Raw genomic sequence first — 12,817 nt, 5'->3', positions numbered from 1 at the left:
TGGATTGGAAAACGGTACTATGATGACTTATTTTCTCACTATTGATATTTTGGCTAAGATCAAAAACATAAGTCAAATAGAGGAATAAAAATTATTGTTGATTTACTAGAACTAGTAAAAAAAAAATCCAAATCAATAAACAACGTACCCACGTGGGGGCTTGCGTGTGAGGCGGTGGAGGCTAAGATGAGAGAATAAGGGGGCGTTTGGTAGGTACGTTTTCAATTTTTATTTTTTGAAAAATGTGCATTTTCTGAAAAACGATGTTTGGTTTATTTTTTTCGCGTGCATTTTTAAAAAAATTGATTATCATTTTCTAGAAAAACAGAGAATGATAAAAAGTTATTTTCTGTTTTCTAGAAAACGCACATTTTCCAGAAAATGAAAATGAAAATGATGTAAACCAAACGCACCCTAAGTCTTCTTAAAAACATTTCTCAATTGAATTAGTCTAACCCAATTAAATTTAATTCATTATCAAATTAAATTCAAATCAATCCCATTTTATATCAACATACTTTTTATTTCCATGCCTAGCTACCCAATGAATTTTGTTCACCTCCCATTTGATTTTAATTCAGAACAATTACCCTATGTTTGATCATTCGATTTATTTATTTATTTGATTATAAAAATTAATTACTTAACAAAATTTATATAGATAGTAAAAAAAAATACATTAGGCTATAGTATAGGACAGCCCTCCCCATCCGTCACTGACTAGACCCCTCCTCTTTTCCTCTCTGTCTTGATCAAACCATCTAAATCGTGCAAGTTGGTGGATTCAACCAAATTGTTCACATCTGTCTACCTTCATCTATTGGAAGAAAATAATACAAATAAGAAAAATTATTTTTTAAAAAAGAATTAAGACTTTTTTAAAAGCCGATTTTGGTAAAATCTTGTTTTATAAACAAGGGCGCTGTTAAATGCATCGAAATAAAAGGACACAAGCAACACCAAGTCAATTTGCTTGATAGATTCTATAACAGATGCATAAAAAATATGATTTATGTGATCCTTTTTTTCTTTAGAAGAGGGGTAAAGTCGAGATAAAATGTCTCTTTTATGTATTAGTCATTATTCCAAAGGTTAGTAACCCGACTAATAGTCGTCCGTGATTTATCTCCTCCGTGTTGACCCTGAGACGAATTGACGGAGATACTAGAGACGAACGTATTCATTTTTTTGCCACCTTGATAGGAGGTGGGAGCCATCGCTGATTTATCCTATGTTTTGGTCTCTTGGTTTAGGGATGAATTTGCCAAAATGCCGGAATGAAGGAATAATCTTTTGCTATATTGATAGGAGGTGGACGATTATTGAAAGGCCATCCATCTGCTTGTTTTGTTATGGGCATGCTATCGAGTCATTTGACTTCAGTGGTAATCTCTAAGTTTCTCAAAAACATTTGGAATCAAATAAAAACGTTTTAATGATAGACACGAGGATAAAAGCATTTCATCATGTTATTGGATCTCCTACTTAAAACATGACTAGCGATGCTTTACGTCTATTTATTTTATAAAAATTTTGATAAAAATAAAAAAGTTAAAATTACTAATAAAACTTAAAATTATTTCCGATAAAAAAAATATTAACATAGTTTAATTTTAAACTTTATCAAATTAATTGAGTGTTAGTTAGTAAAGGGTTTATATTCTTGATAAAATAGTAAAATTAATAAAAATAAATTTTAGAAAATGATAAATTAGTATATACAAATAAATTGGCATGCTTATAAGAATTTACTTTAAAATGTTAATAATTAATTTTTATAAGGTAAAACTTAATTAATCCCATGGCTGCTTCGCATTATACTGACGACTAATGACCAGCGCATATGGACTTGATTAAGATGATGAAATTGTGGATAAGAATGAATACGTAGACTGTGGAACTTGTGTGCTTGATTCTTTTTGCTGATCTGACCAAACCTTTTCTGCAGCTTTTGAATTTTCCTCATTGCCTCTCCTCCATCACTGCCCAAAGCTGAAAGGTTCCCCTCAACGAGAGGGAGTTGACATTGATTTAGATGATAAATCTGTGGATAAGAATTAACATGTAGACAATGGGCGGACTGACGTCTAATACAGCAGCCTCCAAGCAAAGAAAGTTTAAAATGATGTTAAAGCAAAACCTACCTAACGACACCTCTCATATTATGCATTTCATTTGTCCGTCAATTATAGGAGATGATGCAGCATGCAGCTCTATCCGTAACTTATGCTACATATGCAATCTTCAATCAGTGAGGTATGTTACTTCTGCTTTCTCTTCCTCTCAGCCCTCTTCCATTTACTAGATGATTGTTTACTTCTCGTTGATATGCTCAGTAAAATCTGGTATATATGCATAAACTTGAGCATGGACTGATAATTAAGAAAAGTAGAGATGATATGCAAACTCCTATTTCTTTTAATTCTGAAAGAATATCAGAGCAGACTCAAATACCATTTAGCTATTCTATCGACCCCCTTCTTCACGGCTTGGTAGCTCAACACATTTGCCTACTGAGCTTATAGATCAAAGTGAAACGAGGAGAATAGGAGGGGTGAACCTTTGGGAAAGAAAATCACAGTTATTGGATAGGAACACATAAAACAGAAAATTTTGATCTATCAATTCAGTTTGGATAAAAATTAAGAGATCCTTTATTTTCCAAGATCATGTAGACAAATTTTAATTTTATAAATTAATATATGCTCATGTTCATACATCTATAATTTTTATTTAAAGTTATAAAAAAGATAATTTATAAAATAGAATAATCCAACTAGGGAATCTCACCAAGTAAAGAAAAAATATTTAAAAGTATTTAAAATTTCTAAATCATATTCATAAAAGCATAAATTTTATTTAAATTTATAAAAGAATAATTTTTTAAAAAAATATTTAATAATATAAAAAATATCACATCCATTAATTCATAAAAAAATTATTTATAATTTTTTAAAAATATTTAACACAATAAATAAATAATTACAACCAATAAAAGTAAAATAATTTGAAAAATCTACATTAATTCATAAAATTTGAATCTATAAAATAAAATTAATCATATCCTTTAATAAATTTAAATTTCATAAAATAATTTAAAATTTAATTTAATTAAAAAAATTGTCCTTTGCATCCATCAAACAAATGTAAGTTGAAAAAAAACTTACATTTTTAATGCCCTTTTGAGTTTTTTTTTTTTTTAAAAAAGACAGATCTTTGAAAGTTGATTTTTGCTCATTCATATTCATTAGAGAAATTGTAAATTGAAAATAATAGGTATACTAATTGCATTGTCAATTAGTGATCATTTATTCGATCAATAATATTGGTTAATTAGTTATTGATGTATAAGTTTGGATAGTCACTATCCCAATCCTTATTGAATGCCAAAATTTTTTTTAATATTTGAGATTTTTTCCTTTACATCCTTGGTATAATCGTATAAATTTTTCTTATGAGAAAGATATATCAAACATGAATTTTTTTCCCCATAAATTCTTCTTGTGCTATTTCTTTCGCATAAAAGTCATTTTAGATGTTTAATGTATCTTAACAAGTATTCTTGTTACTTCATCACAATTAGTTTCTTATATAACGACTCTCTTTTTTCTCACAAGGGTAAACAGAAGGTGATGTGAATGCAAGCATAGGTAGTATCAATTCCATTACAAATTTTGATCTAGCATTGAGCACGTGATTCATCCTTCTCCAAAAATGGCCGTGGTCCTAGATTATTTTGTTTCAAGATACCTTGGCAAATTATCCGATTTTATCGAGGGAGAGATATGTAAAGTGCTAGGGGTTAGAGAAGAAATTGAGAGACTTCATAGAAAATTATCAAGAATCAAAATCTATATTCAAGATGCAGAAAAAAGAAGACATAGAGATTCTGCGATCAACAATTGGGTGAAGGAATTAAAAGACATCATGTATGATGCAGAAGACATACTTGATCTTTGCATGGTCGAAGGTGGAAGATTTTTGGAAGCTCAACCATCTGCTTCTTCATGGGTACGCTCTCGGTTAAGTAAGCTTTCATCTTACCTGATGTCATCTCCTAATGAAAATGCTTCTAAGTTCAGTAGAAATATTTGGAATCAAATAAAAAGAGTTAATGACAGACTTGATGAAATAAAAGAGGACAGTAGCGTTGTGCCCAGATTACTCGAGCACATAACTGAAGACCTTCAAGACAACCCAGGAAAAAAGTCATCTCCTACCTCTCCCACACATGTGGCGACAGATGTTGTAGGGACACAAATTGTTGATGCTGCCCAAAACTTAATTTCGAAGATAGAGCAAAGCAAAAAAATGTGTAGTGTGTTGGGAATTTCTGGTATGGGTGGAATAGGCAAGACCACTTTAACACAAAAAATATTCAATGATGAAATGGTGAAAAAACAATTTCCAAAAAGAGTGTGGTTACATGTATCCAAGGATTGCTCTCATATTAATATACTCAAAGAGTTACTGAGAGAAGTAGGAGGAAATGATAATGGTCTTCAAAGTAGAGCAGAAATTGAAAGAAGAATTGTTCCTCTTCTTTCAGAAAGTTTGCTTCTTGTGCTGGATGATATATGGACAGCAACTGTATGGATGGATTGGCTTAGAAATCTCATTTTGAACAGTTCGTGTAGGACTGCTATCTTATTTACCACTAGGAATGAAAATGTGGTAAAAGAAATGAGACCTGATTTTGTCCACCATGTTAAGAAAATGAAAGATGACAGTGGTTGGGAATTAATTAGAAAGATTATTTTTGGAGATGAGGAGGATATAATAATTTCTGAATTAGAAGAAGTTGGTATGGAAATTGTCAGAAAATGTTACGGTCTTCCTTTGGCAATTAAAGTGATTGCTGGTGTTTTATTTCACAAGAAAAGGACTAAGAGGGAGTGGAAAAAAGTTGTTGAAAGTGATTTATGGTTTATGAAAGAGATCGATGATGAACTATCCAATGCTTTATACTTGAGCTATGAGGATTTACCCAGTCACCTCAAACAATGTTTTCTTAGTTGTGCTTTCTACCGTGGTGTATCATTGCGATCGGACATAATCCGACTGTGGGTGGACGAAGGGTTTGTGATTGAACAATCAGATAATTTGATGGAAAATATTGCAGAAGATTACTACAAAGAACTTATTGCAAGAAACCTTTTGCAAATTGATTTTAGATTCTTATTTGGTGTACGATTTGTTATGCATGATGTTTTACGATCTCTTGGGGAAAAACTGATGGAAGACGAAGCGATTTTCATTAATGATGCTCAATGCAGAAGTACAAATTCTTTGACAAAGGTTCGTTGTTTGTCCATCTCAAACCAGGCTGATGTGTTATTGCTTCCCGACGCGATTATAGAGCAGAAGTGTTTAAGAGCTCTACACTTCACTAATTGCCCTCAAATCGAGCGTATAGATCAGAATCATGCATTTGAAAGCTTAAAGTATCTCAGAGTCTTTCATTTGAATGATACATCCATAGGCAGCTTCCCAGATTCTCTTATGAAATTGTTTCATCTAAAATACTTGGATCTTGATCGAACAAAGATTACAAAGCTTCCTGAATCCATTGAGTGTCTTGCAAACCTGCAAACTTTGAGTCTGTCGGGGTGTGAATCACTGCATGAACTTCCAAAGGGCATCACAAGGTTGAGCAATTTGAGGTGCCTTCGAATTGAGAATACTCCTCTCACCCATGTTCCAAAGGGAGTTGGGAAGTTGAAAAATCTCAACCATCTTGATGGATTTTTGGTTGGCCATTGTGACTCCATGATCAGGATGGATGGAGGTTGTGACTTGGACGAGTTGCAAGACTTGTGCAACCTAATGGATCTGTTTATTGATAAATTAGAAAGGGCAACAACGAGAGGAAACAGAAACTTTGTGCTTGCGAACAAACTATTTCTTAGGATATTGACTCTTGTATGGAGAGTGAATAATGAAAAAAATGAGGAGCAAATCACTGAGGCAGAGAGGATATGCAACCAACTCAGTCCTCCACCGACTCTAGAAGTTCTTCGCATCGGCAATTTCGTAGGCCGACAGTTTCCAGAGTGGATGGTGTCAACTTCTATACTTGATTCTTTGGTTGACCTAACATTTTTGACTCTTATCATTTTTCCATCATGTACGGCGCTGCCTCCATTGGGCCAACTACCCAATCTTAAAATCCTAAACATTGAAGTAGGAGAAGCAATCAAGAGTATTGGGCCTGAATTCCTCGGCTGCAGAACGCCTGCATTCCCAAAACTCGAGTATCTTGCATTCGATAGCATGCCTAATTGGGAAGAATGGGTATTACGTGTGGCACAAGATGTTGTGGATCCTATCGAGGATGTTCATGCAAGAAACGTCAATTCGTTTCCTAATCTGAAAGAATGTAACATCATCCACTGCCCAAAGCTGAAAAATAGCATCCTTCCCTTAACGAGGCATTTGCAAATTAAACTCTGCCCAAATTTGGAATATGTGGAGAATCTGGGCATGTTGCAGCAATTGTTTGTTATTTTCCCCCCAGAATTACAACAACTTCCACAGTGGGTGTCAAACCTAATTAATGCCACTTTGCATAGTTTGCAGACATTTGACATGGAATGCAATTCACTTCTACTAGATAGTTGTAGTAAGGGGAAGCAAAATTGGCACATCATTCAAAAAATTCCAAAAGTTACTATTAATAGCATTGATCGTGAAGCACGCTTATTGTTCCATAAGGGCTCATACAAATACGAAAAAAAGAATGAGTTTGGAAGTTTCATCACCCTTGTAAGTCCTTTGATAATCTATTTTCTTACCAACCATAACTTATTCCATATCTTTTAATATTGTCAAAAATAAAAAACTTGTACAACTATTGTATTCTATGGACAGGATTAACCAAGTGACAAAAGGCGAAGTGCTTGCCTCCAACATCTCTGCCAGCCTACCCGAAGATCAATACAGAGGAGGTAAATCATGATAACTGAGGAGGCAAATTGATTGGATGGTGAGTTACACAGGATCCAAGACCTCATGTGATAAACAACCATCCATTTACCATCTCACCTATGGGGGCATAGAAAGGATCAACCAAGCTTCCATGGGAATGGTTTCCTCTATTATGTTCAAGGTTAGTAAAGAATTAATGCTGGATTTTATAATATCATCACAAATAAAATGTATTTGTTTCTTTATTGCTACTTGAAGATCGCTTGTTGGAATTGGTATAATTTGACTTAAGGCACATATTTCCACTAGATCGTATTGGTGTTTGGTGACACACTTCTTCTATCTATATATAATTTATCCTTGAATTCTAGTGTTTGTAGAGGCTTGCATCTCTTTTGCTTTTATTCTTTTGTCGAAAAAGATTATTTGTCTCTATATTTTGAAAAAATATTTTGGATTGTGAATTGTAACTTGTAAGCTATTTATTTGTGTCTTCTTCCTTAGAAATGCTTTGAATGGTACATTGTAAGTCGTAAGCTATTAATTATTTGTTTCCTCCATTGTATATTGTTGGAATGATATTGCATATTGTAAATTACTATTTGTTGTAGCTCTACCTATATTGAAATATTACCATTTCATTTCTTTAAAATGATACAGAACTTCTTTTTCCATATAATTTATAACATGGAAGTTTGAATCTTATTGATTTTGGATTCATGATGAGTCATTATAGTTGCTTTAAATCTTGCATTTAGTTAAGCCTTTACTAAATTTGACAATCAGAAAATTTGTATGAATTCATTGGCACAAAGGAAGAGAGAATGTATTCCCTTCCCTTCCCTTGTTTATTCACAAAAAATAAAAATAATCAAAAAAATAAATTTTCACAATTTATGAGGATTTTGATGGAGACATTTTGAGGTAAATTTATTGAGAAAAAAAAATTATCTAACAGTGCATTCTTCACCGTTTCTCTCTTACATTCAAAATAGACATTCGAACATGATCCTCTTAGTTATTCATTTGAATGCATTACCCCAACATCACTTCAGTGGAGGCTATTAGGTACCCAACTCGTTGAATTTCTAAAAGTGACTGGCTTAGTATTAGTATTATAGAAGTTTTTTTTTTATTAATCATAAGGATAAATTAAAAAATATAGATAGATTATATCGGACAATCCAACATCATAGATAGTTCAAACATCCTAAGGATACATTTGGTTGAGGGGTTATCTTTAATAACCTTAGTTATTCATCCAAAGTTATCAATGAAAATCCTGTTTGATTTAGGTAATTGGTGATTCCCCGAGTAATAATTCATGCCCAACAAGTCAACAAAAGAGACATGCAACCCGGAATAGGAAAAATCTCGAAAGTGGAGTTTTTCTTGATTCCGGATTTAACAAACATTTTTTTGGCTAAAAATATTCTCCAATATTTATATTTTGGGACAAAAATACCCCTAAAATTTTTTATAATGAAAAGGTTATGAGGGATAAAATATAACCTAATATTTTTTGTTCAATTTTAGGAAATACAATAAAACTTATTTATTTGAAAGTTTTACTACATAGCTTAGTTTAACAAAATAAAATAAAATAAAATAAAATATATATAATAATAATAATATTATTAATAATAATGGTGATATAAATAAATAAATTCAAATAATAAATTAGAATTTTTTTATTATTTTAGAATTTTTTTGGGATAATTTTAATAGGCTTTAAACTATATCTATTTAGTTTATCTCAATTATAGTTAGAAGGTGATTGATTCAATTGACCAAAATTTTAATCAAAAAACCTAAGTTAAAAAAAAAACAACCATCGTCCTGTCCCTCATGCACACGAACGTGCGCCCGCCGTCGTATCTATCACCTTAGCCAGCATTGCCCTTGCTCATGCTCGACGATCTGTGAGCCACATTCGACCTCCGGCCCCGACGAGCCTTCCGCACAAAGGAACGACAATGACGTCAAGCTGACATTGCCTTCGTTGCTCATGATCAACAACTAGTCACGTTGTTGTTCACGTTCAACGATCGACAATTACTCATGCTTGACCATCGACCAATGCTCGCGCTCAACGACCAGCCACTGCTTGTGCTTGACGACCGAACGTGGTTGGATTCCCTTTAATACTGAATCAAGGAAAATCTCATTTTTTTAGGGAATCATATTCCAGGTTGTTTGCCCTGTTTGCTAACTTGTCAGGTATACATCATTATAAAAATTACTCATTACCTAAATTAAATAAGATTTTTGTTAATAACCTTAGATAGATAATCAAGATTATCAATAATAACCTTGAATGAAACACATCCTATGTGTAATGTGCTCTGAGTGAATTTTAAATTCTCAGTGTCTAAAGATTCCTTCCCACTATTTACCATCGTACCATTACACCGGAGGCATAATACATCATTCTTTTTAGCATAAGAATGGTGGTTTTGGTCTGATTGAAAATTGTCAATGGATGGTTATCTTAGTAAAATGAGAAAAAGGAAAAATATACGATAATAAACATTGCAAGGAAATAAGCCAGGTAAAAGAAATTGACAAAGAAAGATGAAATAGCAATACTTGGCATATTATCCATCATATCATAGCAATTGTGATAACATTGTTAGATATTATTTTATATATAATAACTCGTTAGTAGGCTTACCGTAAATTCATAACTCACTATCTTGCCACTTAACTCCAAATCCATTAATATGATTTAATTGATGTGTTATGGATTTTTTTTTCTTTAGGATGTGAATATTATATGTGTAGACCCATTTATCTTAAATCCACTATCCATTATCATTAATGGATTAATGATGTAATTATCCCGTAATAGTTTTGATATAATCAACCAAGTCAAGTTAGGTCCTATTGGTATTTAACCCCTGTGTCTAAGTGTGCAGGAACTTAGGAGCACAGGAAGTCAAATGAAAGACGCAGCTATGACGGGTTCGGTGCGTCCGAGGGATCAGGTGCTGCAGAAAAGTACACTGGCGGATGAGAAAGAGACGTGCATCATTTCTAAGGGACGAGAAGTCAGAGCGGAAGATTGCTCGAGAATGTTGGAAAAAGGGTTCAGGTGAGCCATATTCTGGATGGCCGAAATCACTCAAGCGAGCGAAGGCAAAGCGGAAGATCCAGACCAATACGGACGGAACCGGAGTAGAAGACTGAGATCAAAAGTCAACAAAATGTTGACTTTCTTGGTCCGGGCACCGGAACCTAGTTCGGGGCACCTAGACCTGGTCTAGGAGCTTAGACTTGGTCTGGGTGCCCGGACTCCAGGCGCCCGGAACCCTTCCGGCGCCCAGACCAGGATTTTCATCCAAACGCAATGTGGCATGTTTTGTTGTGACGAGGATAAAAATTTATCCCCCCAGGCCCCTGGCACCCTTCCAGGCGCCCCGACCAGGGCTATAAATACAGTCCTGGTCCTAGTAGCTTATAATCAACACTTGTAATCACTTTCTTTAATTGTTCTGCTACTGTTTGAGTGCATTGACTGCTGTAAGAGGTTTCTCTGCATGAAGGAGATATTAGTGAGCTTTCAACTTCTTTGGATTAACAATCCCATGATTGCAAACCAAGTAACTTCTTTTGTGCCTATTTTATTTCTTTAATTAATCAGTTTCTTTTATGCAAATGTATGATTTAATAAAGCTATAAAGTTCGAGAAGAGATCTTGTTTGTTTTTATTGTGCAGGTTATTCACCTCCTCTAGCCGACCGCCAAGGGATCAACAAATGGTATCAGAGCCCAATAGCTTTAGGAGGACTAACTGTCGAACAAAGCACACGAGATGTCCGAACAGAGCATCTATCCACCAAAATTCGAGGGGGAATTCATGAGATGGAAGAAAAAGATGGAGGTATTCTTCAAGATAAATTTCAATTTACTTTTAATAATGAAATTTGATTTTGTAGCACCTGAATGCAAAGAAGAATACCAATAGATGAAGAAGGAGCAAGCTGACTTCGTGGCAAACGGTAAAGCAGAGTTTCATCTGCTTAGCATTTTATCACCTCAAGAAGTTAACCGGATCGGAGCCTACGAGTTAACCAAGGAGCTCTGGGAGAAATTTCTAGAACTATATGAAGGGACCTCAGAGGCAAAACTTGCGATATGGGATTTGCTCAAGAACCAGATCAGCAACATCATGTTAGAAGAAGGTGAAACTTTTACACACCTTCACTCAAGAATAAAGGAACTCATCACCAGACTCACGAATCTAAAGGAAAAGGTAAGCAACCGAGATTCATTAAGGTATGCGCTTAACGCATTTCCTAGGACTACAGAATGGAGATCATTAGTAGATGCTTATTATATATCTAAGGATCTAGAATCAAGTAATTTAGAAGAAATGTTTTCCACTTTTGAAGTCTATGAAACGAGATGTGCATATCTGAATGAGTCAAAGCATAATATTGCCTTAAAGGCAAAGATGGACGAATGAGATTTTGAATCTTCTCTCGATGACGATGAAATGACAATCATGGTAAGTAGATTTAAAAAATTATTTAAATATAAAAGATTTAATCAAGTGTAGGGTAAAAAAAGAAAAAGAAAAGTAAGATGCTACTACTGCAATGAAGAAGGGTATGTGAAAGATAATTGCCTAAAATTGAAGAGCAAGGATAAGGACAAGGAAAAGAACAAGAAGTCAGCTCAAACCCAAAAAAGGAACAAAAGACCTAAAAGTGATGTGTGACGAAACTTCATCAGAATCAGAAATCGAGGCCTACGCCGGACTTGCGCTAGTGGCAAGTCACCAAGAAGCTGAAGATGAAGCAAGCTCATCCGAAATGAGCATCGATAAAGGGGAGCAACATTAGAGGAAAGTAACATTTCAAGGGGGGCTTCAAATTACGGGATCGACAAGGTAAGTCAGATACGATCTCTTCCTCTTGACAAGTTATTTCAGTTTGTTAAAATATTATCAAAAAATTGCTGTAAGTTAGAAAAAGAAAACAAAGAATTAAAATTAACCTTAGCTATATCTTGTCGATTAGAAGTTCTCGATAAAATAAAAATGGAAAATAAAAATCATGCATGCTTACAGATTCAAAATATTAGAAGATATAATGGATTAAATTGGTACTTTAAATATCATAAAGGTCAAATTATAAAAAATTCACAAAGATATATTCCTAAGAAATTTTGGATTAATTATGTAGGAAAGAATTTATTTTGAGTTCCAAAATCATATTTAGGTTAAATTTTTTGCATGCCATGTTTTTTTTACTTAAGACCTAGAGTTTTAAGAAAGAAAATTAAATAGTTAATTTTTTAAAAGGCTTTGTCTAGAAAGTGATTGTTGTTCCAATATCCAAGAAGGCATAGTATCTCGCCATAACTTGGAAGTCAATTATTGAAATAAGTATTTAATTGACTAGCTATTAAACATTTAGTTGTTATAAAAAATGCTTTTAAATAAATTATTTTGTATAAAATTTGTTAGAAATTAATTAAAATCATCACTTATCTGTAAGTTTTTTTGATGGCTAAATTAATTACAAGTTTTGAAAAAAAAAATTGTCTTAGTGTGGGAAAGATCTTATTTTTGGTAAAAAATAATTTCAACTTTATATGAAATATTTTTCTGTCTTATATACGTTAAATTTCTTTTCCAGATTTTTCGAAGCTTAAACTTTCATATTTTCTAGAGTTTTTCCCTTAGACTTCCAAGTAGCATTTTTAAAGTACCCCATTTTTAATGTGATCAAAAGAGGGAGTAGTGAAAATTAGGTCTTGGGAGAGGGTAGTTAGTACAATTTTTTTTAAAAAAATTTTACATGCAAAATTTTTTGTACTTGCAAAAATTATAACTATTATTTGTTTGTGGTTTATCCTAACTTAACTTGGTTTGTTCACATCA

At 33.3% G+C, this 12,817-nt stretch overlaps 1 protein-coding gene across 3 annotated transcripts; it reads left to right on the top strand.

The window, feature by feature from the left end:
• Positions 1-2,112: 2,112 nt before the first annotated feature.
• On the top strand, positions 2,113-10,803 carry LOC122056174 (putative disease resistance RPP13-like protein 1). 3 transcript variants are annotated; one of them, XR_006133053.1, is made up of 4 exons: positions 2,113-2,256; positions 3,618-6,765; positions 6,871-7,108; positions 10,646-10,803. XR_006133053.1 is itself a non-coding variant. In XM_042618000.1 (3 exons), exons 2-3 carry the CDS (start codon positions 3,715-3,717, stop codon positions 6,874-6,876), a joined length of 3,057 nt encoding a protein of 1,018 aa, XP_042473934.1. In that variant the 5' UTR covers positions 2,113-2,256; positions 3,618-3,714; the 3' UTR covers positions 6,877-7,579. The 3 variants fall into 3 exon arrangements, 2 of the variants coding, with proteins under 2 accessions (XP_042473934.1, XP_042473935.1); XM_042618000.1 differs by lacking the exon at positions 10,646-10,803 and having other exon boundaries at positions 6,871-7,579; XM_042618001.1 differs by lacking the exon at positions 10,646-10,803 and having other exon boundaries at positions 2,117-2,256; positions 3,627-6,765; positions 6,871-7,579.
• Positions 10,804-12,817: the final 2,014 nt, after the last annotated feature.

This window comes from Zingiber officinale, chromosome 3B (assembly GCF_018446385.1).
Source record: "Zingiber officinale cultivar Zhangliang chromosome 3B, Zo_v1.1, whole genome shotgun sequence".
Lineage (NCBI taxonomy): Eukaryota > Viridiplantae > Streptophyta > Magnoliopsida > Zingiberales > Zingiberaceae > Zingiber > Zingiber officinale.
This window is presented reverse-complemented; position numbering and strand designations above follow the sequence as displayed.